Source organism: Vitis vinifera, chromosome 5, assembly GCF_030704535.1.
Source record: "Vitis vinifera cultivar Pinot Noir 40024 chromosome 5, ASM3070453v1".
Lineage (NCBI taxonomy): Eukaryota > Viridiplantae > Streptophyta > Magnoliopsida > Vitales > Vitaceae > Vitis > Vitis vinifera.
In genome coordinates this window covers 23,818,404-23,834,714 of record NC_081809.1, presented here as the reverse complement: position 1 = coordinate 23,834,714, position 16,311 = coordinate 23,818,404, and the positions used below count along the sequence as shown (strand labels likewise).

The 16,311-nt window shown below is 34.6% G+C and overlaps 1 protein-coding gene across 6 annotated transcripts; it reads left to right on the top strand.

Annotated features, from left to right (window-relative positions):
• The first annotated feature begins 351 nt into the window (after positions 1-351).
• On the top strand, positions 352-15,552 carry LOC100264644 (protein SEMI-ROLLED LEAF 2). Of its 6 annotated transcripts, XM_059737132.1 has the most exons (23): positions 352-471; positions 615-676; positions 772-835; positions 1,038-1,197; positions 1,662-1,736; positions 2,251-2,366; positions 4,342-4,456; positions 5,017-5,145; positions 5,526-5,573; positions 5,733-5,941; positions 6,045-6,241; positions 6,361-6,653; positions 8,023-8,172; positions 8,251-8,607; positions 8,721-8,870; positions 9,882-9,957; positions 10,470-10,597; positions 11,171-11,368; positions 12,364-12,504; positions 12,599-12,727; positions 13,786-13,986; positions 14,694-14,870; positions 15,198-15,552. In XM_059737132.1, exons 4-22 carry the CDS (start codon positions 1,063-1,065, stop codon positions 14,847-14,849), a joined length of 3,003 nt encoding a protein of 1,000 aa, XP_059593115.1. In that variant the 5' UTR covers positions 352-471; positions 615-676; positions 772-835; positions 1,038-1,062; the 3' UTR covers positions 14,850-14,870; positions 15,198-15,552. The 6 variants fall into 6 exon arrangements, with proteins under 6 accessions (XP_059593115.1, XP_010650557.1, XP_010650556.1 ...); XM_010652255.3 differs by lacking the exon at positions 772-835; XM_010652254.3 differs by lacking the exon at positions 772-835 and having other exon boundaries at positions 615-684.
• The last annotated feature ends 759 nt before the right edge of the window (positions 15,553-16,311 follow it).

Below are 16,311 nucleotides of genomic sequence, written 5' to 3'. Positions count from 1 at the left end.
AAATTATCTGATCATGTTATGGAAAGTCGATTTAGTTAAGATATTTAGAAGGAAAATGATGAGAGTAGACTATAAAATTATATAAATGTATTATATCATGTTAGACATATTTTATTAATTTATTTATAAAAATGAATGAAAATATAAAAATAAAAATATTATAATAGAATATATATATATATATATATATATATATAAAATTTATAATCCTAAGGGCCCACAAAAATTGGCTGTGGTCAGTGATCACAAGATGTTAGGTGAAAGCCAGCTGTGACACAAGAAATTCCTTTTATTTTCCCTTTTTCATTAATTTTATTGGCATTATTTTAATTTGTTGGAGTGATAATTAACATTATTGAGAAATTATAATTCTAACAAAAAATTTCTGAATATTTATTCTGACAGAGATACAGAGAGGAAAAGCCTGGGAGAGTCTGAGATTGAAGCCTCTCCCATTCTCTGTAATCCGAGGTTAAATTCAATGCCAGTTTCATCACTTTTCCAGATTTGATCCTTTTTTTTTATATATATAAGAAAAGAAAATTTGGTTTGTTTTGTTGTTCAAAGTTTCCTCTGTTTTTGAGCCAATTTTTGTCCCAATCTTTGGATTTCAGGCTAATCCAGATCCCACCCAAAGGGCTAGATTTTGCTGGAACGCAAGTTTTCTGCAATTCTGGTTAGTGGGTATGTCCCAATTTTCGAAAATTTTGCTTCAGTTTCAGAGAATCAATGTACTTTCTTGTTTGTTTTCTGGAATTTTGGTGTACCCAGTTGTTGAAGCCGCGTAGAAACGAGTTTCCTGGAAAATTTTGTGAAATTCTATTGGTTCGGTGAGGTGGGTCAATGAGTTTCTACTGAATTGGCGGCTGGATTTTGACTCGACTTAATCAAAAGGGTCTGAATTTTGTTGTATCCAATCGATGAAACGCCGTAGGAATGGGTTTTTAGGGAAAATTTTTGTAAAATTGTGTGGTTTTTATGAGGTTTATCAATGACCTTTCGGTGAATTGATGTCCGAAATTTGACTTGATTTTCAGCAACGGGTCTGAATTTCCTTGGACAATGGGGGTTATGTCAAGGCGGGTTGTGCCTGCCTGCGGTAACCTCTGTTTCTTCTGTCCATCACTCCGGGCGAGGTCTAGGCAGCCGGTGAAACGGTATAAGAAGCTTCTTGCAGATATATTTCCTCGATCTCAGGTAAATTTCTAGCTTACATTACTTGAGATGTTCATATTCAAATGGAATGTCATTGAGTTTTGTTATTTTGGAGTGAAATTGTGTTGACTTCACAATTCTCTGACAATGCTGATTAATTAGCGGTTGTTCTTGAATTGTTCTGTACTGATTTTATGAGAAACATTGTAGCTTTGGTCATTCAAGTACTGATCCCAGTTAGATCCTGTAGTACTGAGCTTAAGTTTGGGTTCGTATCTTCAGTTGATTATTATTGATTTAATTGTTTTTGAGATGTTGTTTACAAAGCACATGAAGTTAGTTTCCTAGTGCTGACATGTCCAAAGTTTTCAATATTGTTGTTATTATCACTAGATTCAGTTTAGGAAGTTCGTATTATTAATATCCGAGGATCGCTATTCTGTTTGTGTTCTTTAAGCCCCTTGAAGGCTTCTGATTTGCTTTTGCTTTTCCATAATGTTTGGCAGGATGCAGAACCAAATGAAAGGAAAATCGGGAAGCTTTGTGAATATGCCTCAAAAAATGCATTACGAATTCCAAAGGTAATGTTTTAAAACTAAGAAATTGTTGGTCTGCAAACTAAGGGTAGTATTTGTTGATTTCATGGTCTCTTTTCCAAACCCTGATGCAAATAGTTCAAAATTATGAACTATTCATTTGATGAGATTTTTGGCAAATAGGGAAAAAAAAATCAAATTAGGCATATGAATTTTCTGTGCTTGCCATCGCCAGCACCAATCCATTTACTTCTGCAAACCTCTAATTATGTTTGCCACCTCCGAGGATATATAATATTTCATCATTATTTAGATTCCATTTGTTTTCCAGAGGTGTTTTGATTGCTTCTGCGGTCTTTTAGGTGGAGATGTCCCATCGGCTGCCTTTAGTGACTGTGGAAGTGACAAAACATCTTGGTAATACCAATGTCCAAGTTTATCACATAATTGAAGGTTGAACTTTTTTAATTGCTCAAATACATAGCAAAACATTAAGTTTTGTCTACGTGGTATGCCTAGTAATGTCCTTATTACATCTTGCAATACTTTTCTTTTACAGATTACTGATTACCTAGAGCAGAGATGTTACAAGGATTTGAGGAATGGGCACTTTGGATCTGCAAAAGTTGTGTTGTGCATTTATAGGAAATTGCTATCTTCATGTAAGGAGCAGATGTAAGTTTGATGGGGTTTAGAATATTTTGTTTGATCTTATGGTTTCCACAGTTACTCTTCCCCTGTTGCGTTTCAAACATGAAACAGTATGAAGATAACTTTAACAGCAGCAAACATAAACACAGACCAGTGATTATAATATTTATTTTGGTTGTATATGGTGTTGTATCCTAAAGAAAGAGTCCACCTCTTCTGTCAACTTGCCTTTATATACTTCTCCATGCCACGTGGCACTTAAGAGGTTAATTCTAAAGTTCATTCTTGAGGCCTTGAACTAAAGTCTCATTCTCTTTAGAAGATGACGTTCTTATCCCTGTGTTCATGAGAACACGGGTCTTAAACCTGGTTCCTTCATACAGGATTCTTAAAGATAAATTATTTGATGAGGTTTAGGTACAATTTACTAGTTGGTTTTTATTAATAGACTAATAAATATGACTAGAATTATATAAGATGGCAAATACCTCTAAATATCCTTTCTTTTTATCTGAAACAAGGACAATACTCTTAATACTTTATTTGTATCATTGTATGCTTTGTCTTGTGTTAATATTACTTGAATTATACAAGTTCATTTGATCAAAGATATATAAATTATTATTGAGATGACATCAATTTTCTAATAGTTGAAACTGCACACTCAAAATGTTGCTAAAATTTGAAGTTATTTTAAATCAAACCCATGCTTTCTTTACCTTTAAAATGATTAGCTCATGAAAAGGGGAGAGCATAAAAATGAAAAGGGTAATATCTGCAAACAAATGTGCCATTTGAGTTCTAAGAATGTTTCTTGCTTGCTATTCTTTTCTAAAACATCCAAGCTATATCATGAGGTGGTTTGTTGGGTAATGTATAATACAATGTATCGTTTTTAGCCTGATTTGGTTGGTGTTTCATTAGAGAATATTGGTGAACATTTTTTTATATACAAAAATAACCATTTCTGTTTTCTCTCTTCTTTATTTAAACCTAATTTAGGTTAATGCTAATGCAATTTTTTTAATCGACAGTTAATGTTATTGAGCTTTCCTATTTTAGAACATTAATCATCAAGATATTTTCCTTTGAATAATGGAAATGTCATGCAGTAAGCAGTTGAGGAGTATATGATCATTATTAAGATTGGAGTTTTTGACTTTACTAGCTATGCCAACTTTACATGTTTCATGTGTGTTATGAAAAATCGTGTGAAGCATGAAAGTTGATATTTGATACCATGTCTTCTTCTTTGTCTTAAAAAAATGCATCAAATCATCAGATACTTGGAAAATCATCAAGATTACAGGAATAAAGTTCAATCAGGTTGTGATTGCTTCATCACTGAAAAGAAAATTGTGAATGAGCGGTTGCCATTACCAATGAAATGCTGGAAACCCTGCAGAATAAATGATGTCTGGCTTGGGCAGGTTGTTTGTAGAAGTTTGAAATTTATGGGTGCCTTTAATACTTAAGTTCTACCAAGGAAGATTGAGTAAAATGGAACATTGGAAAACTAGAACATGTCTATGTAGAAGAGTGAGGGGAGATTTTTCAGAATGGGCTACAGTTAGGAACTGAGGGCAGCATCTGGATGAAAGATATACTATGACTAATCAAACCGTATGAGGAGTGCTGCTGTCTCTTATTTTATGTAGATATCAAAGATGGCTACAGGTTACATCTTACGGATGTACAAAATGAGGCATCTGGCAGAGATTACATACATGGATCACACTATTTTAGTATCTACTGTGGCACAAGTTGTAATAAGTACAGCAATAACTTTTCCCATTCATATTTTATACTGATTCAAACCGGATCTCTGACTTTCCTAATAACATTTTCCTGTTTATTTTGTCTCCTTGGTTTCTGAAAATGAGAAATAGCTTAAGTAGGTTTGCTTTGTGGTCCGCTTCTGATATTTTATTGTTTTTATTACAAACGCAAACTATTTACGTTTGTAATAATATTCACCATAGCCATACAATGCTTGCAGGCCTTTTTATGCTAGTAGTTTGTTGGGGATGGTTCGGATTCTTTTGGAACAAACTCGACATGATGAGATGCGGATTTTGGGTTGCAGTACTCTTGTTGACTTTATAAATAGCCAGGTAAACACTACAGTTACAGATAGGAAATCAAACTTTGAGTTCCCTCTTTTCTACTTTTTGCTTGTTTTACATGTATATGACCTATATACTCTTGCACTCTTCTTGCGTTTTTTTTATTGCAATTTCTTACTTATCAAAAAAAAAAAAGAAGGAAATCAAACTCTGAGTTGCAAGTCTTTCTTAAGCAACCATACATGCGATGGCATGCATGACTATACAACATGGAATGGTAAGCACTATGTCAGTGGGCTCCACCAGAATGTTCGTTTCTCCATTAATGAACTTTGGTGGTGTTGGAAATGGAAAATCCATAAATTTTTGTGGACAACAATGAGAGAAAGGGAAAGCTTTCAGAAGATTTTCTAATTGTGATTCTGTAGATACTATGTTGTGGACCTGTTCAATGCTTGTTTCTACTTTAGATTATATGCATGTCAAGTATACGAGCAGTACTGTCAGCAGGCTTTACTTAAATTACCTTGGGCAGGATATTGTGCAGTGCTCCACATATTTGGCTTTCTTATTTGTGAATTGATTCTAACCTTTTGAAGTAAAAGTAGATGGATGGTACATACATGTTCAACTTAGAAGGCCTCATTCCTAAGCTTTGTCAACTGGCTCAAGAGCCTGGAGAAGATGAAAGAGCTCTATCTTTACGGTCAGCCGGACTGCAGGCTCTAGCCTTCATGGTATGAGTTCCTCCTTTTCATCTCATAATATGCACACAAGCACAATATGTGAGACTTGCATAATGTACTACTTAGTTATGCTTTTCTGGTCTTATCAAAAAACAGATGCAAGCTAAATTTGTAGCTTCCTATTTAAAGTGGATATTCTAGGCTATTAGTGATATTAAAATATTTTATCATTCCTAACCTGCCCATGGGTCCCCTAAATATTTCGTTGTTTTTTATTCTACTCTTCAGATTCATTTATCATTTCCTTTTAAGATTTTGTACACCAATATATTAAAATTTCATTTACCTTAATTTTTTTTAATACCCCTACTGTTCCCTAAGTCATTTTCTAATGCATCTCCTCCCTCCTCAACCCAATTATTTTGTGCCAGGTATGGTTCATGGGCGAGCACTCCCATATTTCAATGGACTTTGACAATGTAAGTTACACTTTCTTCTTGTAGTCTTCTTGTAAAGAATTATGTGGTTTACATAGAGAAACTAGATGTTGGAAGCTTATGATCATTAGCATTCTTGAATGGATTTGATTAGGCAGTTACTGATGTCAATTTGAGAATATTTCTTTTGTTCTGAAATAGATTATATCAGTGACTTTGGAGAATTATATGGATACCCAAATGAAAGCAGAAACCACAGATGAAGACAAACATCATTCTCAAAATCAGGACCAGTGGGTTCAAGGAATTCTTAAAACAGAGGAAAATGGCTCCTCCTTCCCAGATATCAGTAAGAAGGTTCCTTCCTTACCGAACCACATTAAAGCCAAACCTGAATTGGACTCCACAGCGTAAGGCTGCAAATTTACTGGTGTTTGTAACATATTCAATTTTTATGAATTCATTTCTGTTCTTAACAGTTAACATCCTTGGTTGTTTTCACCTCTTTGACAGGGATACTTCCAAAAGCCCCTGTTACTGGTCTAGGGTTTGCCTGCATAATATGGCCATATTGTCCAAGGAAGCTACGACAGTGCGGCGTGTTCTTGAACCTTTTTTTCATAATTTTGATGCTGAAAACTATTGGTCCTCTGAAAAAGGGCTTGCCTATTCTGTGTTAATGTATTTGCAATCGCTGTTGGAGGAATCAGGTTTTATTTGGGACTCCAGTGCTCTATCTTTTCTCAACCAAACAGATACTTGTCAAATAATTTTTTTGCGGTTGTAACTGATATTTGCTTTGTTTTTCTCCTTGTTCTTTTCACACCAGGAGATAACTCCCATCTTTTATTATCTATTTTGGTCAAGCACTTGGATCACAAGAATGTTGTCAAACAGCCTCATATACAGACAGATATTGTTAATGTAACCACACAACTTGCCCAGAATGCAAAACAACAAACCTCCCTTGCAATGGTTGGTGCAATAACTGACCTGATGAAACATTTACGTAAATGCATGCAATATTCAGCTGAAGCATCGAGCTCCACAGATGTTACCGATCAAAGCAACATGGCTCTACAGTCTGCTTTAGAGATTTGCATCTCACAGCTCTCAAATAAGGTTTGTAATTGCTTTTCCATCTTGTTTCGAACTTCACATTTGAATTATAAATTTGGAAATTCCAATTCATTTTTTCAAGGTCACTGAATTTGGAGCCAAAACTTCAGTATTAGCATGTGACTTTGGCACTTCGTTCACTTGTAGAGGAGAATTAATTTGATGCAACTTTATGGAAAACGAAACTATGCTTAGATAGTTCACACTTTGTTGCTCATAAAAAGGATTGGTTGGGCCTTGTTATCCTAGGTCCTAAAATGCATATTTCTATCATTGAATTACTAAGCCACTTCTGGGTTTGTCCCACGTCCTAAAAAGAGTATGTAAATTTTAGCAATTATTTGTAATTCTAAATTGAGGGCAATGGGCAGCCTCACAGTTTTTAGGAATAATCTAGTGGTGGAGAGTACTATGGTTGTCCATTTTATATTATTTTTTTATGGCCAGTCAAGCAGGCCACATTATACTTAAATGTTACAAATAAATAAATTGATGTGCCATTAATATAGATTTCTTACACAAACATAAGTTCTTAGGATAGCCTACCTATGTTTTTATGCTTTTACAGGTTTTGGATATTTCAGAATATCATTCAAATAAAAGTCCGTTTTCAATCCAATTGGTGTGCGTTGAATTTATTACGGATCTTCAAGATTTAATTTTAAAGTCTTCTTATATTGTCGTCTCCATATTAGTTTGTTTTGGATAGCTCTTACATGAGCTTCTAGTTTTTTGTCAGCTAAACAAATCTTGTTTCACAATTGCTCAATAAGGACTCCTATACTTGTAAACCCTTGGTAGTGCCACTATACTTACATGGGCTCCTAGTTTAAAAGGTTTTGATCATTTGTTTATGGTGTATAGTAATAGAAGTACTGGTAATTACAGATGATGGTAGTAATGACCATAACAACTATTAAGTGATTTTCTTCATCAGTTTTTGGTAGTAACAGTAACATTAGTAATTCTTTAATCATTATATTCAACAAACATCACCATTAGTGTTGCAATTTTGTCTGTTGGTTCAGTTCTCAGCAGCGTACGGAGCCCCGGTCTTCTGCTGTACCTACTGTTTTCTTTAACAACTTTGTTGTACCATTAAGAAATAACAGACTTTTCTTTAATACATCCAAACTGTGCTGCTATTATTGGACCTTATCTAATGTTTCCATACCTTATTATTTTATTCTCCTATATTTCCTAGTGGTAATTGCTGCATACTCTCTTTGACGTGCTTAAGAATAAAATAAAATTAAGCATCAGTCAAACTCAATTAATGTGTTTGGGAAGCAATTTTTTCGTCACTATTCTTACCTGAATCCCAACTTTTCCAATTGATTTTACTGTTCATAATACTCGTCAAATCTAACAGGTTGGGGATGTGGGACCCATTCTTGACATGATGGCTGTGGTGCTAGAGAACATCCCGACTAATACCATTGTAGCAAAAACAACAATTTCTGCTGTTTATCGAACAGCACAAATCATCTCTTCAGTCCCCAACATATCATATCACAAAAAGGTAAGTATACTTAATACATATCTACATCTTCATATCATGTGAAGTTGTCTCACTGTGAAAGTTTATGATCTGTTTCAGGCCTTTCCTGAAGCCCTGTTTCACCAGTTGCTCTTAGCAATGGCCCACCCAGATCATGAAACACGAGTTGGGGCACACCATGTTTTCTCAACTGTTCTTATGCCATCTCTGGCTTGTCCTTGGGTAGATCAAAATGGAATATCTTCAGAAGCTTTTTCAGGGTTTTCTGCAGTCAATACATTGCAGAAAGTAAGCAGCCAAAGTTTCTCCATTCAGGTTGGTAAAAACGATACGGAATCCACAGATGGAGAACTGAGGGAAGAACGAAGTCAAATTGCTGATGTGAAACAATCTACACTTTCTCCATCATATGCTCAATCATATAGTTTTAAGCATGCTATGACTGATGGGAAAATGGTATTAAACTCCGAGCTCTATGACTTATCATTTAATCTTTCAATTTAGTTCTGAAGAGGGGTTATTTCCTCTAAATCTTGTACCGTTGCCTTACCTATCTTAGAATTCTGCAGGAGTATACATCACTTCGATTGAGTAGTCACCAAGTGAGTCTTTTACTTTCATCAATCTGGGTTCAGGCAACATCTCCAGAAAATACCCCTGCTAATTTTGAAGCTATGGCCCATACTTACAACATTGCTTTGTTGTTTACCCGATCCAAGGTAAGGTCCTTCCCCTATTGTATGCTATTATCGCTATTGTATGCTATTATCGATTGCAATGACTATTATTTCCCTGCTTCCTTCTTTCTTCATTTTGGTCATGTTAATCCTCCTTTTAAACCTTTTTTCTTATGTGTTGTGTCTGGAAAAATGTAATAATACTGGGGAAAATTGCATCTGCATTATTCATTGTGCGCCCCACCACAGTGTGCTTGGGAGACACCTTCTGGTTAGATATCATGAAAACCTAGGAATTAGTTACCTGTGTGTTTGGCCTTTTTGTATGTGTTAGGATTCACTTCTAGGTGACTTGCATTATCCATCTATTTTGTTGGTAAACTGAGGTTCGAACTGTATTTAGTGCTGAGCTACCATTCAATCAGTAGACTGACTATGAATAGGAGAAATTGACATCAACTTTAGAAAGAATAGTTTCCAGGGTAGAGTGCATTTGGTTATTGATTTAATGACTTGATATAGCTTAATAATTTAAGTCATAAAGCTTGTTAGTTATGTTTGGTAAAACAAATTAAAAAAATTATTTTTTCAAACCCAAAATAGTTGGGCGCGCTCATTGTCATCAACTCTCTACTGCAATTACCAGCCCTTTACTCAGTTATTTCTTTCTCAGAAGCCTAGTCCTTATTGTTAATTAGGGTACATACACCAAATTTGATAGTTTCAAAAAACCAATAGTAAGTTTTAAGTAAAAAAATTCAGCAAAATCCAAATTAAGTTATTTTAAGTCATTAAGTATTAAATTTTCAGTATTACCAGATGCCACTTTACTCTATCATTTAATACTAGCTTTGATGGCATGCCAAAAATGGCATAAAGTTTCCATCAAAGTCTTTTTAATGTACTGTGTTCTTTGAGTGTTAAATTTTTGTTACTACTGTTTAACTAGTCTCACTTATCTGTTGGATATTGCAAATCAAATTATCTATATTTTGTACTTGATAACATCTCTGTGCTCATTCATAATGATTCATCTTGCTTGTATTGTTACAGACATCCAGTCACGTGGCTCTAGTTCGGTGTTTCCAGCTGGCATTCTCCCTTAGGAGCATATCTCTAGATCAAGAAGGTAAGTTGATTTTGTTATCGGATGACATGTTTACCTTCATGTTATTTAAAAGAAAAAAGAAAGAACTAAAGTCTCAAGTGGGTGGTTGAGAGCACTGTCTAACTGCATTGCATTATTGCACACATGCACTCAGAAGGGCGCTGCCATGAGATGGTTTCAGAAGCTAACAAAATGCTTTTCTAAATTATCCATCTCTTTTTTCTTTCTGATTATCTTCTAGAATGTTGCTTCACTGATTATTCCTCCTCTTTTCTTTCTGCTTTGGCATTGAGAGAAAGCAGGTTGAATAGCAAGGATCATTTTTTCTGTCTAGCATATGTTCTGGGTGAATTCTGTCAAAGTATCATCAGCTGTTTTATATCTTCAATATATATATATATATATATATTTTAAGAACTGAAACCTATTTATTGAAATTATACATAGAACTGAAACCTATTTATTGAAATTTGTTATTATTATTTCTTTGATAAGAAATTCTTCTCATTTATTTTTCTTGCTTGAATATGAAGGAGGTCTGCATGCATCACGGCGGAGGTCTCTCTTTACCTTGGCATCTTACATGCTTATATTTTCAGCCAGGGCGGGCAATCTTCCAGAGCTAATTCCTATTGTTAAAGCATCCTTGACAGAAACAATAGTAAACATCTGCAGCTTATCCTTGAGGCTTCTTCCACCTTAAACTTTTAGGAAAAATTAGTTTAACCTTTTCCAAGGTTCAATGAAACTACAAGGACCTCTGATCATAGTTGAAACAAGATTCCTAGCTCCTTTTAAGTTTGATGAAATTACATTGATCTCCCTTTAGTTTGACATGGATGTGCTACTATTCTGAAATTACAATGATTGTCCTTCCATTTGATGTCCGCATGCCAAAATTCTTTCCAAAGAATATCTGTTTTACCCTATGGAAATAAAAAATAAATAAAAAGAAGAAGACCCAATTTGGCCCTTTAAAGAGTCATGAGCCACTGATAAAAATGAGTCATGAAGCCATGAAATACTTGTGTTTAAGAGTTAAATTGGTATTTTCTTCTTCTTTTTGCTTCAATAATGTATGTCAAAATTTTGGACTACATATCTCAAAGATAAGGGAAATCACTGTAATTTTGTATAACCTTAGGAGAGGGCTACATCTTATTATCTCTTAATCTATTTTAATAAATTTGGATTAATCCTTAGATTAGATTTATGAAATTAGTCCTGCTGACAGGTTGATCCTTATCTCGAATTAGTCAAAGACATCAGGCTGAAGGCTGTTTGTATAGAATCCAATGAGAAAGTGGTATATGGATCACAACAAGATGAATTATCTGCATTGAAGTCTCTTTCAGCAATAGAACTGGATGATCGACAGTTGAAAGAAACTGTGATATCCCACTTCATGACTAAATACGGAAAATTGTCGGAGGTAATTTATCTAATGCTCCTTCCTCTACATTTTTACCTATTAAAGGTTCTTGGTACATCAGTGTTTTGATTAAACATTCTTCAAATGGTCATCCAAACAAATAAACTCTAGAGGAAACAGTGGCATGGTGGTCATTGTCTGAAGTGATGGTGGTTCTATAATCAATTTCTTGTTCTTGAGCACACAATACATGGTTTACTAACTCTAAAAGATGGTGAATATGTTCATTGACAAATAATAGTTATCAACTCCTAACACTTTGGCTGTTTTTGAGCTGGAAATAATGGTGGTTCAACATTTAGGAAATTATTGTTAGATAGTTGAGACCAGTATGTAATAAATTTTTGTTCGCCACTAAAACACAGCTGATTTGGAAAACGGGATAGAATAAAGAAGCCTGAACTTTGAATGTTGAAACTTTCTTTTTTAAAGAAAAAAGGAAGAAAAGGTAAAGGTTGAATAATGCATAGAGCAAGGATGGAGATCTTGGGGGCACAGTTTACACAGACACAGAGCAAAAGATCATAACTTTATCTTGTGCGAGAGGGTCTCATTTTGAGTTTCCAACATTTAATTCATAAATTCACTTATCAATCTGGTGACAGCATGATCTGACTCACCAGTTGAATTGGAAAAGCTTCATCAACCATCATTTTGCCATGCTTCCCAGTTTTCAATAACTAATACTTAAAACTTTGAGGAGTCTATGCAAGATAAGAAATCCGGCTCATTTAGATATTCCATAATTGAATTCAGGTGATAAAATCTATTATGGTTAGGGGACCCCATCTTAAGATATGACGTCTGGCTATAGATAGAGTCAATCACCTGATGCAGAACACATTCTTTCAGGATAAAGAAATAATATGCGTTATTATTTTGTTGGTGTTCTCTGAGCTCCTTAGTGTGATCTCATTTTGAAGGTGAGGTTCAGCATTTTTCAGGGGTTTATTTCTTAAAAAAATTAGTACCAACTTGGTTTTTTCTCCTTCCAGGATGAGTTATCCGGCATGAAAAAACAACTATTACAGGGATTTTCACCTGATGATGCATATCCATTTGGTGCTCCTTTATTCATGGAGACGCCACGACCATGTTCTCCACTTGCCCAAATAGAGTTCCAGCCTTTCCGAGAGGTAGAAGTTGTTGAAACTATATTTTCATCTTAGGGCACTAGCAAATGGAAAACATTTTTCTTGACAGTTGTGATCATGAGGGTTCTTCTTGCAGGCCATTGCTCCAGATGCCTTGACAGATGAAGAAGCGTTTCCTGAAATAGATGGGAGTCAGTCAGATCGCAAAACATCACTCTCCATCAACACACTTGACATTTTAAGCGTTAACCAGCTTTTAGAATCGGTTAGTTTGGGTGTTTCTTTTTTTTCTTCTATAGTTCTATTTTCCTTGTGATAATGTCTTCAATCAGTTAGACCTTCTAAATATGATGGTCATGGTCATTGCATAACATCAGTTTAGAATCTTAATGCTAGTCAATGTAATTTGTGCCTTTAATGCTTCGGATTTTGTTGCCCAGACATGATTTTTTAGGAACATATTATGACATGAATTTGGGAAATTATCAAAGAGGTGGGATGGTTCAAGGTTAGATGGTTGTTGATCAAGGAAAATGAAAGCCTGAAAAAGGAAGCCAATAGTGATTAAGAAGTCTTAATTTGGATGTTACTACGTCTTCTTTGTTATGCTATAACAGTTTGGTTTACTAATTCTGACATAAACGTGTTTCGGTTTTGATGCAAGGACTGATCTAATACAAGTAATATCATAATTATTTACATGCTTTCATCCTCCACCATGCAAGAAACAAACTTCACCTTCCTAAAATTCTGAATTTATGTTTGTTTTTGTCAGGGTGGCACACCCAACTGTATTAGATAAAGATTTGGTTCCCATAAAAAATGAAAGAAAGAAAATAGAGAGAAAAATAGAAGGAAAGAAAAAGTTAAAAAAAAATGAAAAATAGATTTAAAGTTAATAAATTATTTTTATATGTTTCTTCAAACTCATTTCACTTATTTCTTTCTATTATATAAAGATTAAATAATTTAAAAATGCACAAATTTCTAACTAATTTTTATTATATTTTCTTTTCTTTTGTATTTTCTATAATGAAACCAAATATGAGAAAATAATTGTCCTTGACATTTTTTTTCTTTTCTTATTACTTTCTAGGAACCAAACATAGCCTAAATGTCTTTAGATAGAAAATGAAAAGAAGTAATAATGAGGGTTCATTTCATCTATTCTAGCTGCATATCTCAATAAGCCCTTATGTTAATGAATTTGGTTATTTGTCTAATTCATGCAATGCACTGTTTTGTTCTTTCTGTAAGAAACAAAACATCTGTCAATTTCCTGCCACATCCATCGATATTGATATGGATTTATGTTATCAACAGGTTTTGGAAACAGCCCGACAAGTTGCAAGCTTCCCAGTCTCCTCTACACCCATACCGTATGACCAAATGAAGAGTCAATGTGAAGCCCTTGTGACGGGTAAACAACAGAAGATGTCAGTGCTTCAAAGTTTCAAGCAACAAGATACAAAAGCAATTGTTGTCTACGGTGAAAATGAGCAGAGCATCCCCTCTACAAAATCAGTGAGTAGATTTACTATAGGAAAAACAAATCAATTTCTTCATTATTATTAACCTCTTACGGTATTTCAAATCTGAACATCTGAAAGGGTATTAATTCGAGATGCAACAGGCTTGCCACTCCTCTGTTAAAGACATTGCCACTTCAGGATGCAGAAAACACTGTTTTTATCTCATGCTTGAATTTTAACATGATTGAAAATATAAATTTTTTTATGGAAAAACCATAACTTCACATTTGATTCTAAGACATACAACCTGACAATTGAGATCAGTGATGTTTCAGAAACCTCAGAAAAGCTTTCTGATATCTACCCAAAAAGGGAAAAACAAAAAACAAACCCGAGCCTTAAATACTGTGGAAATCAATTTAGCAGTGATATACATACCCAATACTAATGATATTTTTCAAAAAAAAAAGAAAAAAAAAAAGAAAAAAATCTCTTCTATGAAGTTCTTATTGAGATGTGCATTTTTTTGTATTTTGCGTGTTCAACCCAAAACCGCATCCAAGGATACAACTTTAGTGGGGGTGAGGGGACAGGAAGGAGCTCATTTTGAAAATGTGGACTATATGATGAGCTTTTAGCATAAAACCTGTAGCAGCAGGCATGTTAGTCTTGGTTTATTTTAACTATACCACCAGTTTCATCTCCTGCTGATACCAAATGTACTGAGGTTTATACTGCTCTTTATGCCTTCCATCCCAGTTGGATTTTCTAGAAGATGATTTGAAGTTGGTAAACAAAGAGCATGTTCGAGGACGGGATCAGCTTCTCCTATGCTCGCATGAGTATGGACAACAGTCTTTCAGACTTCCCCCTTCAAGCCCTTATGACAAATTCATGAAGGCCGCCGGATGCTAACAGATCTGCTGTCTAATACATGTATGTAGCCACCTACATTATATTTTCTTCATTCCTCTCTCTCCCCTGGCAGCTTGCCCTCCATTCTTTCTTTATTTAGAAACTCAGATTACATAGCATCAACTGTAAATCAGTTTGTGGTTTGTTTATACTTCTACTCTTTCACACCCAGAAGCTTAAGATATCAGGAAACAGACTGCAACCTCCTTAATGTATAAGCTGATGATTACATAAGCAAAAACCTACAAATCTCGATTAAGTTACAGTACTTATAAGATTGATGATTCATTGTCATCATTCTCTCCAAAAAGTTTGATAGTCATTGATAATGTCTATGGTGATATGCAGCGACCAGAAGAGGTGGGTTCTGCTGGATTTCTTGAAGAAAAGATCAAGTTCGTCACCGGTTTTCGAAGTTGCAGTCTTGCAGAGAACTAAGAAGATGAAGTTTTGTGTAGTCCATGATGGGAAAGGAAGATAAAGTACAGAAGATGAGTTGAGTGTTATGTTACAGAGTTTCTATCAGGCTTGAATAATAGTATATATGTTGTTGAGAAGTGGTTGCAAGCAAACCCAACCCCCCACCCCCCCCCAAAAAAATCAAAGTAGGAGGGGAAATGTGAGCGTTATTGATTGCAGAAAATTCATTGATTGAAATTTTAAAATATATATATATAAATAGGGAAATAAGAAAGTTAAGATATTTCATTTGTCTCTATTTATTTTCTTTTTCTTTCTATGAGTATACTCTTTTCCCTTTTGAAGCATATTGCTGTTACATGAATTGGAATTGTGCTAAAAATATTATTTTTATTTAAAGCCATTTCCATATTTTCTTATGATGCACAAAATAAGACCAAAAAATAAAATAAAATGTTACACCTATTAAAGGAGTGGTCCAATCTCAATGTGCCATGTGTCACTGTGCCCTCAAACATGGTGGGTCCAATCCTTTGTGGCAACATGAATTGTTGTTTTTGCTCTTTCCTTCGCTAGATGATAAGACATTTTGCTATCTTAAGAGAGTCATAGTTACTTCTACCATTTATTCATGTTTAATTGAATTTATTTACTTTGACATTTAGAGCACTGGGCAATAATCATATTGTGTGAGCATTTGTAGTGATCATCGCAATGCTTTGTTTCAATTAAACAATCAAATTCCCTTTGTTGATACTAGTTATGAATTGACTGTTTAACACTCGAGGAAGGCCTCTGAGGGAGTCGTTCCCAATCCGTTCCTCGTCAAGGGCGCACTTGACATTATGCAACGTGTAATGCTCTTTCAACCATTAGATTCTACCTTCGACTAAGTTGATTATAGGGTGGGTGGACTATTAAATATAAAATATAACTCTTCCCAAAGTCCTTGACAACACCTTCAGACTCTCTAACATTGTTGTCAGCTACTAATTTACTATTACTTATTTTAAAATTTTCAACTTCAATTGAGTTTTAATGT

Excerpts from the sequence above, each read along its gene's own strand:
- LOC100264644 (XM_010652255.3), top strand. The coding sequence starts at position 1,063 with ATGGGGGTTATGTCAAGGCGGGTTGTGCCTGCCTGCGGTAACCTCTGT. Across the intron at positions 5,942-6,044 it reads CCTGAATTGGACTCCACAGC|GGATACTTCCAAAAGCCCCT; the intron begins GTAAGGCTGCAA and ends CCTCTTTGACAG. Across the intron at positions 9,958-10,469 it reads CATATCTCTAGATCAAGAAG|GAGGTCTGCATGCATCACGG; the intron begins GTAAGTTGATTT and ends TTGAATATGAAG.